The sequence below is a fragment of the Impatiens glandulifera genome, chromosome 3, assembly GCF_907164915.1.
Source record: "Impatiens glandulifera chromosome 3, dImpGla2.1, whole genome shotgun sequence".
NCBI classification, from domain to species: Eukaryota; Viridiplantae; Streptophyta; class Magnoliopsida; order Ericales; family Balsaminaceae; genus Impatiens; species Impatiens glandulifera.
In genome coordinates, this window is record NC_061864.1 from 20276255 (window position 1) to 20291174 (window position 14920).

At 32.7% G+C, this 14920-nt stretch overlaps 3 protein-coding genes and 1 non-coding gene across 11 annotated transcripts; all 4 read right to left on the minus strand.

The window, feature by feature from the left end:
• Positions 1-446: 446 nt before the first annotated feature.
• Positions 447-3658, minus strand: LOC124928668 (violaxanthin de-epoxidase, chloroplastic). 4 transcript variants are annotated; one of them, XM_047468913.1, is made up of 6 exons: positions 3522-3658; positions 2984-3271; positions 2725-2900; positions 2530-2626; positions 1910-2301; positions 447-1116 (listed from the first exon to the last, which is right to left on the minus strand). In XM_047468913.1, the coding sequence occupies exons 2-6, from the start codon at positions 3248-3250 to the stop codon at positions 591-593; spliced, it is 1458 nt and encodes a 485-aa protein (XP_047324869.1). In that variant the 5' UTR covers positions 3251-3271; positions 3522-3658; the 3' UTR covers positions 447-590. The 4 variants fall into 4 exon arrangements, with proteins under 4 accessions (XP_047324869.1, XP_047324870.1, XP_047324871.1 ...); XM_047468914.1 differs by having other exon boundaries at positions 2984-3284; positions 3522-3618; XM_047468915.1 differs by lacking the exon at positions 3522-3658 and having other exon boundaries at positions 2984-3310.
• A 617-nt stretch (positions 3659-4275) lies between these two features.
• LOC124928671 (4'-phosphopantetheinyl transferase gsp-like) lies at positions 4276-6821 on the minus strand. 4 transcript variants are annotated; one of them, XM_047468921.1, is made up of 9 exons: positions 6699-6821; positions 6359-6450; positions 6020-6195; positions 5762-5829; positions 5591-5686; positions 5307-5462; positions 4946-5065; positions 4598-4727; positions 4277-4524 (listed from the first exon to the last, which is right to left on the minus strand). In XM_047468921.1, exons 2-9 carry the CDS (start codon positions 6436-6438, stop codon positions 4427-4429), a joined length of 924 nt encoding a protein of 307 aa, XP_047324877.1. In that variant the 5' UTR covers positions 6439-6450; positions 6699-6821; the 3' UTR covers positions 4277-4426. The 4 variants fall into 4 exon arrangements, with proteins under 4 accessions (XP_047324879.1, XP_047324877.1, XP_047324875.1 ...); XM_047468923.1 differs by lacking the exon at positions 6699-6821 and having other exon boundaries at positions 4276-4524; positions 5762-5824; positions 6359-6507; XM_047468919.1 differs by lacking the exon at positions 6699-6821 and having other exon boundaries at positions 6359-6507.
• A 2527-nt stretch (positions 6822-9348) lies between these two features.
• LOC124928669 (probable serine/threonine-protein kinase PBL7) lies at positions 9349-12331 on the minus strand. Of its 2 annotated transcripts, none has more exons than XM_047468917.1 (6): positions 12047-12331; positions 11568-11815; positions 11347-11482; positions 10314-10590; positions 10117-10249; positions 9349-9794 (listed from the first exon to the last, which is right to left on the minus strand). In XM_047468917.1, the coding sequence occupies exons 1-6, from the start codon at positions 12201-12203 to the stop codon at positions 9534-9536; spliced, it is 1212 nt and encodes a 403-aa protein (XP_047324873.1). In that variant the 5' UTR covers positions 12204-12331; the 3' UTR covers positions 9349-9533. The 2 variants fall into 2 exon arrangements, with proteins under 2 accessions (XP_047324873.1, XP_047324874.1); XM_047468918.1 differs by having other exon boundaries at positions 10314-10569; positions 12047-12328.
• A 1591-nt stretch (positions 12332-13922) lies between these two features.
• TRNAA-UGC lies at positions 13923-13995 on the minus strand. Its single transcript has one exon. It is a non-coding gene; the product is annotated as a tRNA-Ala (tRNA).
• Between the last annotated feature and the right edge of the window lie 925 nt (positions 13996-14920).

Below are 14920 nucleotides of genomic sequence, written 5' to 3' on the forward strand. Positions count from 1 at the left end.
CCATTATTAAGACAAATAGGTAAGGAGATATAGGGTCTCCTTGCCTTACTCCCCTTTCACCCTTAAAAAAGCCTCCATGAATACCATTCACGCTCACAACAAAGTGAGGAGTGAAAACGCATTGCATAATTCAATCAATGAAAATAATTGGAAAACCTGCAGCAATGAGGAATTCGTGGATTGATCCCCAAAATAGGGAATCCCCTAGATAGGGAAGACTATTTTATTTAAAAAATTACCAAAATTTCAATTAAAAACTAATTTTTAGGGCCTAGAGAGTATTTTATTTTATTTATATATTTAAAAGCTTAAAGAAATAAACTATTATTTATATATATTTAAGTCATTATATTGTCATGAGATCATTGTTTAATTAATTATATCTAACCAACTAAATCAAATTGTAATTCCTAATGGTTGTGTTGCTAACTTTAAATTAATAGTCATGACATAAGATTGAAGCTCTATACCATAAATGTTTAATCGAAAACAAAACAATTGTATTTGTAAATTCAAAATATATATAAGAAAAAGAATCAACACAATCGACGATCGTCGAGTGTCACTTCCTATTCCTCGAGTTTCACTTCCTATCGCAATTTTCTCAAAGGCAATGCCCTTCCAAATAGTTCTTCAACTTCCTTAGCTTCCATTTTAAGTTGACCAAGAAGCTCCATTTCTTCATCACTTAAACCTTTAATCAAATTTTCCTCATCTTTTTGAATCTCATTTTTCAGTCCTTCAAACAGCTTACTGAACCAACTTATTTCAGTCTCTTTCACTTTCTCCACTTCCCCTTCTATTTCCTCAACTTCCCTTTCTATTTCCTCAACTTCCCTTATGATAGTCTTTTCTCCTTGCTCAACTGTTTTTTCTATCCTCTCCGCTAATGGAGGTTCCGGCCCACAACTGTTATCCGTTTTTATGAAATCCTTGAAGTCTCTACCAACTGTTTGAGCTGCTTTTGAAACTTCGGGGATAATGGATTCGGGTAAAACTGAACTTCTTGTGTATAGAACAGCTCCTCCGTATCCATCCCATGCATCGTTTCTACCTTTGTAGTATACGAATATGTAGTCGTCTTGTTTGTTCTCTATCTTTGACGATAAAATATACCTTCACCAAACGAAAACAAACAAATACATCACTTGAAAAAAGCAAGATATTATAGTAAAAGTCATGACAGACATTATCCGTTATAAGTTATCGAGAGTACAACAAAATGATCCAATTTGAAGTTCATGAATGAGTTTAAGTTTAATTGGTTCAATTACTATAATGTCCTTTGATATTTGAAATTTAAAGTTTATCAAGTAAGGATATTTCGATATTTTAATTGATGAATTGAATGATTAGATAGTTGAAAAAATAAGATGTGATAAAAGTGTTTTTGGTATAAATATAACCAAATAACACAACATCGGTTCATGGTTGATTAAATTACAAGAAAAGACTTTTGATAATGTAGGCTATAGTAATCAATTACTTTGATACCCTTTTAGGCTATATACCTATTTGGTTCATTAAATAACTCCATATCAAACAAGGCACTAGTCTAAGAGCTTGTTTCATATGAGATTTTAGAATAAAAATCTTGTAAGAAGTGGGTTATTGGGTCAAATGACCAAATAATCTTAATATTTAATATTTTAAAATGTTATAAAGAATAAAGTAAGAATATAGTTTTTTATTAATAATTTGATGGAGGAAGTGATTAATGATGGATAATGGTTTATTTGGATTAAAACAAGCCTAAGTTGAGAATTGTAATGTATACATTTCTTAGGTATATCTTTTGGGCTTCGAATTGTTGTTTTGCCTAAGGTATCTATAGCCGATATTCTCACAAATGTAACAGGTTCAGGGCTAAACCAAATAAGCAAGTTTACAGAAAGATAGTATAAATTACCAGTCATCTTGATAATGAAGATATTCATTGTCATGGTTGTAGAGTACCCCAGGATGTGCAGGATCTTGAACAAATTTCTGAACAGTCGAACGAGTGAAGAAGCCTCCATCTGGTGTTTTAATTCGCCACGATATATTTCCAACTAGTTTACCATTCTCAACATGGAACTCATGCAATTGACAATCAAATGCATCAAATGTGGGATTCAGGCCACTGGTAATATACCACTTCCCATTAAAATCATTGATGTTGAAGTTATTAACAGTAAGTGCTAGATCAGGTACAGGGAATTCCCCAAGATCAGATTTCCTCGGTACACATTTCTTACGTGAGACTGCACACTCGTTGAACTCGGCTACAACACTATTTTCAAACAAATCCCCACATTTTATCTGTGGAAAGTGAAAAAAAAAGAGTGCATTATTATATATACCGAGTATTAAAATGATATAACTGAGAAAATCAAAGAAGGAGACTAAATTTTAACCAAATAAGTTGGTTATTTCTTGAACTAAGATTCAAAACTAAAAAGAAATAAACTGTACCCAATTAACTAAAGACATTTTGATAATTTTATCCAATAACCACTTTTTTCATGAAACAAGCACACGGAATCACACCTGGCATTCTGTTTCATCGGGTCGATTATTGCAAGTCTGAAGACAGGCAATATTAGCTGCACATGATGGGTTTGAAATGCACTTGGCAAGCTCTAGCCTAACCACGGATCATCATCATCATAATCATCTTTGTCAGTCAATAGGAATAGACAAAGTGATAACTCTTTTAAATGAAGCCAAATTTAGACAATCTACCTGCACTCTTTCAGTAAGCAGGAACAGGTTTTAAGGGCATCTACAGCTTCTGCCATGGGAGCAACCAAGAGTGAGCATGCAAATAGAACAATTATGGTCGAAACTTGGTTCCTTAGATAGCTCATAATAATTGATTCTGATTCTGATGGTGATGGTGAGTCAAAACTCCCTCTTTCCTTAGAGAAAAAGAAACAGGTAAAAAAACAACATTAAAATATTAGTACAAGACAATCATGAAGTCTTTGGAGCAAGTTTCTACCTTTAATTGTGTCTGACTATTATAAATTGAAGAAGAAACCTTCAGCACCTCACATGGAGGAGGATTCAGATAACTTAACCTCAGACCATGCCATTTCGTCTTAACCCCTCCCAACAGTTCTAAGAACTTTGGCATGCTATTAGACCCAATTTTCGATACCTCGGCTCCTTTCCTGTAAAGCTTAACACACTGCATCGTACTAGATCTGAATCCTATAGTGATGCCTTTGTCATTGAAGAGGTGAATTGAATGTGAATTTATCGCCATAATTCAACCTTTAGATTTGACCTGCATAATTTTCCTATTCTTTCAAATTAGGTTTCTTCTTCTAGAGTTAAGTATTCGAAATAGTTCATTATCGGACCTTTACACAATAATAAAAAATCAAAATCCAGCAGAATGAGGTAGTACAGTCAAACATACATGCATACAGATAGAATTATATAGAAGTCTGAAGTTCAGCAAGATAAACATAACATAAGAATCCATTTTTTTATGGAATTAAGAACTGTATGAACTAGTGTAGAGAGAAACTCACGGCGACTTGGATGGTTGAGAGAGAAAGAGAGGAGATTTTCCTTCCTGAATTCTACTCAAATCTTCTGAAAGCCACAAGAGATGGATAGGGTAGTAATCTTCTGTAAGGACGTAGACCGTTTGACAGACGTAGCATAATTCAGCTTCTCTTCTTTTTTCCAGTTTTCTTAAATATCTTTAAACACTTATTCCTTTATTAATAATTCAGAATAAGATAAATGTTATGGAACAAATAAATAAAACTATTAATATTAAAAACTCAGTTTGGTTTTTTTTTTAGTAACAATTTTAAAATGTAGATACATAGTTGGATGCAAGGATCAAGAGTCAACAAATTAATTAGATATGGAAATAATTATGGTGAATAGGAATTAAAAAAAATAATAAAAGACCAATGTAATTGTGTCGCGCTATGGAATCCTTGGCTCGAGATATAGCTCAATTGATAGAGCTCCTCCCTTGGTTCGGGGTTATAACTCAATTGATAGAGCTCCTCACTTGGTTCGGGGTTATAACTCAATTGGTAGAACTTCGCTCTTATAATTGGCATGATGTTATATTTAAAAACCTAAAAGTGTATGATCGGGTTCAATAGTAGCTTAGTGATAAAAATTGGTTTACAAATTCGATTTCATCTAGAAACACTTTGATTGCCACTATGTGTCATATTAGTTCTTCTTAATTCAAAATAGTTTTTTTTTAGATATTGTTTGTTTTATTTTATTAAATTAATTATCATAATTAAACATTCTAAAAAAAAATAATCATAATTAATAAAATAAACATTTATTAAAAATGAAAAAAAAATCTACTTGCATGATACAAACACTCTACAATCCTCCACTAAACAACTAAGCTAAGGTCTAAATTGTGTGACTTTTAAACACTTTTAACCCGCCTTTTAAGTTAAATGTATATAACTTCATCGGTTCCAGAAACGCATGTATCTGTAACAAAAGGAATAGTCTTCCACACATTTAACTTCATTGGAACTCCGTCTTTGCCTGCAGATAATGAGAGCACGACAGATTTGAGCATTCATTTTGTCGTGTATAAAAACAATAATATAAGTAGTGCCAATCTGACCATCATTTTGCTTGCATATGGCAGCATAATGAGAACCAGCCAGCTCCAAATTCATGAAATTCCAATTGCTTGATTCAGTACACGGGCTGCTCTCAACAGAATCAACTATTATTTCCTTATCCTGATAACAACAAACCGAGAAAATCAGCATCAACATGTAGTTCAAATTTATCTTTATCGGTATTTGGTTGGACAATCAGATCTTTCTTTTTCAATGTCTATTAAATCACTGGCATATTAATACTTGTCCAGCAAAGAACTTTGCGGTCCTACAAAATAAGCATGATTGTGTACACTCTAATCTGATAGTATCCACAATTACCAAATTTTCTCACATACCGATTTTGATATGCTTGTGATGTTTCGACTTCTGTTGGCACAAACAGCCGCATACTTAATTGTAAAAGTCTTAAAGGGAAAACTTGAGAAGCCTTTCCCCACTGCTTTAACATATGCTTCCTGACAATAATGCAAAAAAAAAACCCAAAGTTACAAAAAATAAGCCTTTTGTATCATCATTGATGCATATGCAGACCACATCTATCATTCCATTGAAGAATAGACAACAATTAAACCAATCACCAGTTGCACTCAATATTGCAAGCTTTAACTTTGAGTGTTTTATTGAGTAATTTGGTCTCAAATGACAAGTTTCAATGGAAAGAGTTATTAAAGAATTATATAATACTATAAAATTGACCTTCAATGTCCATAGTTTTATGAGCTCCTGCCGCTGTAATTCTGGATCTGGAATAGAAGCAAGAAACTCCACCTCGTGAAGGGAAAAGTACCTCCTAGCAAAAGCCATGATATCGTTTTTTATTCCTCGTTCCTTTTCTTCCACGTCAATACCAATCTATGAGCATAATAATGGAAAATGTCCATCATAGCTAGTTGAAAATAAAAAAGAGGGATTGTATAGTTCAAGTTTTGTATTTTAAGGATTTAATTCACTCAATTGATGACATGAATCGGAATACTAACTGGAGAATTCATTGTAACTCCACAAGCTATCAGAGTAGGAGTATGAGAAAGGTTGAAATGCAGTTGCTGCTGATTATTACCGTTGGGCCATTCTACCTGTCCAACATAATAGAGGAAAAAGTATCAATTTCGTAATCCATTAAATCATACAGAAAAAAGCTTCAGACAAACCTCAGGCTTCCCATGCATGTTCTTTCTAAACTTCAAGGACCTCGGACAGACTTGAGAATTGATCTGATCTAGTTAGAAATAGCATCTTTTAATTAAAGATATTGCAAGATGCAAAAGATCTATTTGAATTTTTCTTCTTTAAAAACTAAGTTTATGTCCATCAGTTTTGACTAAGATAAGCATGCCCATAAAACCTAAAGAAAGAAAGATGAAGTGAACAAATTTAAACGAGCACAGTTGTTAAAAAAGATAGATTACATCTTGCAATTGTAGTGCGAACCAAAGTGCGTGCAAGCAAAGCTCTTTGTCTAAGGTCCTTCCCATTCATACTGAGCACATTTTCTTTCTCTGATGGTGATAGAAGTTCAACATATTGATCTAACAAATGTTTATCCTTTACCTCATGTGGCAATATATACCATAAATGAGTTTCCCTGCAAACCGTATACACAAACTGGCTCATGTATCAATTGAAGAACACAAGTGCTAAGTTATTTGCATCAACTAACAATAAGGAATAATGAAATGCCTAGAATTTGCAGAAATAAAACCTGTGTTAAAAGGGATAAGCAAATTAAAGATAGTAAAACATCATACATTTGAGATGGAAGTTGTATGGTGGGGACTAGAGGGGCTGAGGAAACTAAGAACCTCTGGTCAAAGCATCTTATCTTCATCTTGAAATTAGACTTGCCCATCATGACAACATTCATGATGAAGATTGCTTGACAGGTATTTCTCACCTGGAGAGATCAATTAGCAAACATTTCATGCACAGCATATATTTGAGTAGAAATTCAAGCAAAACGTTAAGAGTAAGTAATAGAAAGGCGCTTGGATGTTCAAAATCAATGAAAGTAAAGTACAATACATCAGGATTCTGATAGTTTATTATCAAAACCCCAAGATGAAAGAAGGTCGTAGAAATTAGGACAAACCTTCAATGAAGAGGATTCAACGGTTGATCGGCTGTAAATACACGTGGCCGGTGCAGATAGCAATAATAGTGCATTCTGGAATCGTTGGGTTACAAGAAAAACCCTAGGTTTGGTTGGGGAAGACGGAAGGAAGTTAAACTGTATTTTTATTTTTTTTATTTTAGAAAGTTATTATGTTTAAAATTCATCTAAATTTCTTTTAACTAATTCAATCGAATTTTTATCTCAAATAGAAATATAATCATTTTTATTTTAATAATTTTAAAATAATTAAAATTATAATAGTAACAAAATACCAAATTATTATCTAGTAATCTTTATTAGTTACTATTTTATGTCTCGAGTTATGAACATGAACAAGGAGAAGAGGACGGGGAGATTGTATTTTAATTTTTTTTTAATTTTTTTAATGCCTTATCATTAGAGTATTCTTATCAATAACTAATTTTTTGGTCACGATCATAGTAAGATCATGAAAAGAACTTTATGACCAAGATTTTGATCATGGTGTTTATCCATGACAAAAAATCAACGAAAGTGTTTGAATTATTGTTGTAGTTATTCATAATAATTTAGTATTAATTATGGATAATTGTAAATAAAAAATGATAATTAATAAGAAATGGAGAAAATGGTGATTTTTTTGTGCTCCGAAATATAGCAAGAGTGGTCTCTATTTATAAATCCAGCAACCCCAAATAAGGATACAAGTTCTTACAAAAGAAAAAATCTTAAACATAAGTCTAAAGAGTTGAGAGTCTGAATAAGACTTAAACATACAAAAGATTATAAGCTTGAAGTTAATTATGAGCCATGCAATAACAAACTTTGGGGCTTCCATTTGTAGACTTGCAAGATCCACCATAGGAAACTTTCTATTAAGACAAGCCTCATTGCAGGATGCAAAAGTGCTACAAGGCTCTATGTATATTATGAATATTAGTCATTTGGTCTCTCCTGCCATCAAAATAAAACAAATCAAATCAATTATAATTTAATTAGAAATACAAAGAATGAGTATTGTTATGGTGAAGTCATTTGGTACCTGTGGAAGCTGTGATGGGGAGGAAAGTAACACAAGAGAAGGCCAACCAAGAAACAAATTATGAGAAAAGAATAAATGCTTCTTAAACTTGCCATTGTAAAATTCTTGTGTTTTTTATGCTCTAGATATCCTTAAGTTAGTATATATGAATATAACATGAAAGAAAATTACTTAATTTATAGGTGAATATTCACCTCCACTTTATAAATTATTAGGCTTTGGTTGGATTCACTTTTTATTATTTTAATAACAACTAAGAAAAAAATTGTTTGATCAAAAATATTTTTGTAATATTTTATTTACAAATTGGTCACAAAAATCACTTTTTTTATTCACTTTTCACATACTTTTTTTTATTAATACAATCAAACTATTCATAATTAATACTTTTTTAATCACAATTATGTATACAAAAATCTTTTAATTTGTTTTTAAAATTTCAACTTTTCAAATATTAGTACTTTAATTATTTTTACTTAAATTGATTTTAAATATCTAATAATTTAGATTCATGTGATCTAAGTCTAATAAATTTATGAGTTAAATGCGGAATAGTCTCTGAAGGTTTGGATATTATACTATTTGGTTCCTGAACCAAAATAATAGAACCCGTTAGTCTCTGCCGTCCAAAATTGTTAGTCAAAAGTCTTTTGACTATTAAATAATGACCATTTTACCCTTACTTTTTTTTAAATTAAAAACAAATTAAATTAAAACTTAACTTAACCTAAATCTAATCTAACATAACCACAGTGCAAACGATCGGGATTTAAAACCAAACAAACCAAAGAGATCTCCCGTCGAAGCCAGTCGAACCCCTTCTCCCAAATCGGGATTTGAAGACGAATTCACAGTGCAAGCGGTTGACGACGACCTGGGCGACCTCGACTGGGCGACTGAGGCAAGCGAACGAGCGACTGAGGCGAGCGACGGAATCCACAGTGCAGGCGGCGAGCAAACGAGCGACGAAATCTGCATTTTGCTGTTACAGAGCTCGTGGACCTGTACATCCTTATACCAGAGGCTGCTCCGCCATCACTCGCTGCCGGAGGTAATTGATTATTTAGATTGTCTGTTTGTTTGTTGAAGTAAATCTGCATTTTGCTGGAACTGATTCAAGGTAGAATGCGTTTATCTATTAAGTATGATATCTTCATCTGTTGTCGAATTCATTCGGATCTTCATTTATGATGTTAAAACCCTCCTTTAAATGTTATAGTCTGTATTGTTTCAACTGGCAGATGTTGTGATAGTTTATATATATATATATATATATATATGAAATAAATGAATAATGATTTTACTGATTCTCATAAAATTCAATGGGATCAAGTTTAATGGCTCTTAACACAACATTTACCATATATTACTCAACATGCATGATCTCGGTCATAGTAAAATGTTTTGCCATATTTAAAAGAATGTCTAATGTGACCACAATTCTTGAGAAGCAATTGGTCATGTGTACATTTCTTATTCTAATAAGAATGAAATATGAATTTAGTTGAATTAAAAGAAAAACATGTTGGGTCGAATGAGTAAGCAAAAACAAGCTCCTAAGTCAAAACACTATCATGTTACTAAACAAATTTCAATTGCCATACAAAAACACACCTAATATATATATATCCCCATTAAAAGGTAGCATAATCCTCCTCTAGTTCTGGACAAAAGACATACTAGTACACACAAAAAAAAACATGTTTTTGACAAACACAACATAAACAGTTAATAGCATACGTGTCGAATTGGCTTACATAATTTGCACCGAGGAAGGAAACCAACCTAGCTAGACAGTCGGCTGGCTTGGGGGAGAGGTTGGAGGGAGCCCACCTCCTCCTCCTCCTCTGGCTAAATTCCTGTTGAATTTCACAAGTGGAACCAACGACTGCACCACATCAGCCATTATAGGCCTGTAATCCGCCTCTGGTTGTATGCACATTGAAGCAATGGCTGCAACCTGAACCACTTCCTTCATTGAATATTGGCCCTCCATAGCCGGATCTATTATTTCCACCACCTTTTCCCTGTCAGTCAGCTTCGGCAAGGCCTTTGCCACCAATCATTTTTTATTTTAATATCAATCAACTATTTTTTCTCCTTCACATAATATTTACAAGACTAAGACTATCCTTGTCTATCAAACTTCAAATATATATATATATATACCCCCCCATTTGGAAATGCATTTTGTGTCTGGATCTGGGTTTGGATGAGAAACCATCAATAAGTTATCTCATCAAAACCAACATCCGTTTGAGATACTTGACAAAAAAAAAGTGTTTTCAATGAAATTCATTTACGATTTCTCATATAAAACTCAGACTAAGACCCATATCCAAACCCAAAAAGTGTTTCCAAGAGATACTCACCCAAGATACAAGCACGCCTTCTCCGGGTGGTCTCTTCATATCCACTGGAACCCTGCCAGTTAACAATTCCAGAAGGACAACCCCATAACTATACACATCTGATTTGGTTGTAAGGTGTCCAGTTAAAGCATATCTGCACATAATCAGTTCAATTTAGAAACTATTAGATGTTGTTGTTGTTGATTGTGAGTTCTTACTCAGGAGCGACATAGCCCTGTGTACCCAAAACACGGGTAGAAACGTGTCCACCGGCTTTATCGGATCCAATCTTGGCAAGGCCGAAATCGGAAACTTTAGCATGAAAGTTTTTGTCTAAAAGGATGTTGCTGCTCTTGAAATCTCTGTGAATCACTGGAGGGCTAACATGTTCATGAAGATACTCCAAACCTTTTGCAGCTTCAAGTGCAATTCTCAGCCTAACTTCCCATTCCAACTTTGAAGTAGTGTTCGATCCTGCAGGTTTATGTAACAGACCTAGATTAAAGAAATCTAAGGCTTAGTGAAGAACTTGAGATGAAGAAGAAGAAAACTATTTCATATTCAACATATCCGGAGAAAACTACAATTGTTTATGTTTGCCAAAATATGATCTACAAAATAATCAGGATCATCTTCCAACTTTAATACCATATGAAGCAAAAATCACACAATAATGTGGAAAATGATCAAGAAATAACTTTCAAACCAAATGAAACTAAAAATCACGCTATACTCATCATGATCTATAAAACAATCTTATACATAAAGAAAATAAATCACTTTCAGTTTTAAATATTTATAGCTTGGAAATATGAGATGATCAGATTCTGAAAGCATATCTGGAATCAAATTGGACAAAGACAGATTGCTACAAAGCAAAAGAACCGTGAAGAAATGTATGAAAAAATCTTACTCTGAAGTGGGTTTACATAGATAAAACAGTACAAGGAACACATTTGTCAGCAGAACTCAGAAATCTATGACAAAAGGAAGAACAACAATATTCAGTGAGAAGATCTCATTTCTTTTTCTTCTTTTTTTGGCTCAGACAACATCTAAGATAACACATAATGGTCCTATTTCTTTCTTTGTCTACATAAATCTTTGAATGCTTTAAATTTTGCACAATATCCACTTCATGCTTCTCAAAATATACGGCATAGCATAACAATTGAAAACAAGTAGAAAGGAAAAACCAAATAATAGCCACTACTTGTCATGAACTTATCAAAGTAGTATGAGGTAACTTACCATTGATGGGATACAAATGTTCCTGAAGGCCACCATTTGCCATGAACTCATAAACTAACAACCTGTGGTGGCTGTCTGAACAATACCCAATTAATGTCAACAAGTAAGGAGATCGCAATCTACTAAGCAGTTCCACCTAAGACACAGATGAAATATAATATGCATAAGCCAAACCGAACCAAACGTAGATGAAAAAGAAAAAGAAAAACAAGAAACCTCACCTCAGCTTTGAATTCCTGCTCTCCTTGTTTTCCTGCTCGATCCATCAATTTAACAGCTACCCTCCTACCGTCATGGATCACTCCACGATAAACTGATCCAAATGCACCATGTCCAATAACATTGGACTTGCTAAGACCTCCGGTGGCAGAATGTAGTTGCTTAAAAGTGAAGATCTGAATCCCTTTCTCCATAGCAACTTCAACATTATCAGAAACCTCATTTGTTTGTCCTCCTGCATGTCCCTCACCTTCACACAAAAAACATAACCAAAGCTTGTTCACTAGGGTTCTTATGTCACTAACATGAGCCATTATCACAACTTCCTGTTCCAGATTTCTAATTTTCTACTCACCCTAACGAAAATGGTACAAAATTCATAAAACCCTAAAGGCATAAGGGTTTTAGTTTCATTGTTCATACATTATTATTATTATTATTATCAAAATTGAAAGGGCGGAGGCATCTAGAGAAAACGAACCTTTACGGTGTTTGAGTCGCTTGGAAACCTTGTTGTTTATATAGCAGTAATAGCTTAGGGCGACGAAAAGCGTTGCGACGGAGAGGGAAGCGAGTACGACTATCACCACTAGCCCTATTCTTTCATTCCTCCTGTAGATTTCGTCCGATGATTCCATTTCACTCTTTTGCAAAGTTTTACTGTAGATATAAACGATGAATCTCTCAAATGAACTACAGAAATGCTCGTCAGCCAACCACTTCAAGCATTTTCAAGCATTGTAATGATGAATTGGTTGAAGAAATGAAAAGATGAGAGTGTGAAGTTGGAGTACTGTCGTCAGTTCTTGTCGTGGCGCGCTGAAAATAAGAAGGAAGTGGTACAAATTTCAATTTTTTTGGTAGAGCGTTATTCACGATGAAATTTTTATGAATATTATCATGAAAAAGTCGTTAGTGTTAGTGTAGTGTCATGAGAACGTGGAATTAGCGATTCACTTACTTTTGAATTGTTGATAGAGATCTAGTTTTAGAAATTTTGTATAGTATTAAGATTTAGTAGGTGATATTCAAGTTTTTGAATAGATGATTGGAATTTAAATTGATGCAGCTTACATGACAAATCTACATATTTTAGTTATCCTCCCGATTATTTTATGTTAGATTATGGAGATAAATTATCGAATCCTTAATAATCGTAGTTATCCGATGTGTTTCATTCACAATACTATTATGTTTTTAATTCGTTCTGGAAAGTCGGTGAAATCGGTCAAAAAGTTAATTGTTCTTCTCGAGTACATACGAGTTCGATAATCTATTAGGCAATGAGTATGTATTCTATTTTTTTCTTATATTTATATTTTATCACTTTTTTTATTTAATTTACTTTCTCATGTGATCGACAATGTACAAACTATGCTTATCATTTTTAAGAGTTTATCATCCTTCTCGTAAACGAAGATTTGAAATTGTTTATAATTTACTAAGTACTCGGTAAAACTCATTATTCGTGTATAAACTTGTGCAGACATTCCCTCTTCTAGCGGCAACAAAAGGTGAATATTTACAGCCTTCCTGAGGTTCTGGATTCGAGCGACAAGTTATGCGTTTGGTTAAATAGTTAAGTGTGTTTACGGGCTATGTACTTAACCCACGGAGATTAATCGCACTCTGAATGAGAAGCGAAACTCAACGTTCTAGAAAAACATGTGCAGACGAAGTAACACGAATATCTCTAATAGTCAGTATATTTCTATCAGTCGGATCGTAAAATTTGGAATATGTTTGGTCTTTCACCAGGGTATACGCCATATATCAACATATTATGATTTGAGGGTCTTTCATTATGAAAAGATTTTTCTCTAAGTGGATATGGAAGTACTCTATGATGATCCAAAGAAACTCAATAATTTTTTTAAATTACTCAAGAATTTTGATAACCATTTTCAAAAATATAAATTGAGTATTTTAGTTCCCATATCTAGCAATTTTCCTTCAATATATATACCCATACCTTCAAGTAGAGATAGCTAGATGCTTAGTTGTGTGGGTAGAAAACCCCATCATATATATAAAAAAAAGTGCAAGTTTGTGGTCCAAATGGTGAAAACAACTTAAGTTCAAGTTCTATTAGACCATTACTAATTTGAATTTAAGAACAAAATTTCATTCTGAATTGAAATAGTGAAAGTTATGTGCAATTATAGATGAAGCATTATTTAGAATTATTCATACATTGTTCATGAATCTAAGATAACTCATGAATTTGGATGCAATATGTAATTACAAAAAGAAAATAAAAATAAATTATGTGATAGAAAATGAATGAATAAATTATATGATAGAAAATGAATGAATAATTCAAAACAATAATGATACTAATAAAAATAAATAAAAATTGGAGATGCGGGGGATCGAACCCCGTGCCTCTCGCATGCAAAGCGAGCGCTCTACCATTTGAGCTACATCCCCATTTGTTTTTCTTAATATAAACTTAGGATAATATATCATAATTATTGTGTACCATTTTTTAGAAATTTATTCCTAATGAGCCAAGTTATTCAATTCAAAATAATTGATATGAAGGTTAGATTCTTAAGAGACTTGAAGGGGATGAGCATTTTCTATCTATCAGACCCCTTTTCAAATATCTTTTTATTTAAATAACCAAATTCATATCAATTATCAAAAAAAAAATTGGAAGGTTAATATATATTTTATAAACTTTTGAAACAGTTTAAATTAATTTAGTTGCTAAACACATAAACTCTCTAGGTATTTTTTAATTGAAATATGGTTGTAATATAATTATGTCAATTTTTTTATTTTACCATAATCTTACAGTTTTTTTAAAGTGTCAAACTAGTAAAACATAGGGTTAAATATTAAATTTATCCATAAACTTGACTTAAAAAATATTTACAAACTAGAAATATGTCTATTCATGATTACATTATCTCCATAAAAATACATGCAATAGTTGTAAACATCTTAAAACTTTGTATATGGACTAACTAAATAATAAAATATATATATATATTTATTTATTAATTAATTTTTAACTAAAATATCAAAATATCCTTATTTAAAAGGAATTAAGTTTTCACTAAATATTAATAGCTTTTAAATTGTTTTAACTAATAACCAAAATTTTCATAACCAATACACCAAGATTATTATATAAAGGTATGAATCATGATCAGATATATATTTAGATTCAAAACCCTTTCGAGTACCAATAACATAAACGACGTTTCTAAGATGAAAAACATACATACAACCATGGCTAACTTTTTGTCCACGACTAGACTATCCAGGCCAGCTTCAGCGCACCTAGGGTCCATGGTTTGGCGCTAAGTTAAGCCTAAGATACTACAAACACTTCAAAATACAAAGC

Bases quoted from the DNA above. Each gene is read 5' to 3' on its own strand.
- LOC124928668 (XM_047468913.1), bottom strand. From the start codon at position 3,250: ATGGCGATAAATTCACATTCAATTCACCTCTTCAATGACAAAGGCATC. The intron at 2,901-2,983 runs GTAGAAACTTGC...TTTTTCTCTAAG, and splicing joins ATAGTCAGACACAATTAAAG to GAAAGAGGGAGTTTTGACTC. The intron at 1,117-1,909 runs GTAATTTATACT...CGTTTGGTGAAG, and splicing joins CTTCATTATCAAGATGACTG to GTATATTTTATCGTCAAAGA.
- LOC124928671 (XM_047468919.1), bottom strand. From the start codon at position 6,474: ATGAATGTTGTCATGATGGGCAAGTCTAATTTCAAGATGAAGATAAGA. The intron at 5,066-5,306 runs GTCAATTTTATA...CATTATTGTCAG, and splicing joins TAAAACTATGGACATTGAAG to GAAGCATATGTTAAAGCAGT. The intron at 4,525-4,597 runs GCACTACTTATA...CATTATCTGCAG, and splicing joins GCAAAATGATGGTCAGATTG to GCAAAGACGGAGTTCCAATG.
- LOC124928669 (XM_047468917.1), bottom strand. From the start codon at position 12,203: ATGGAATCATCGGACGAAATCTACAGGAGGAATGAAAGAATAGGGCTA. The intron at 11,483-11,567 runs GTGAGGTTTCTT...TCTGTGTCTTAG, and splicing joins AGCAGGAATTCAAAGCTGAG to GTGGAACTGCTTAGTAGATT. The intron at 9,795-10,116 runs GTGAGTATCTCT...TTGGTGGCAAAG, and splicing joins AAGGCGTGCTTGTATCTTGG to GCCTTGCCGAAGCTGACTGA.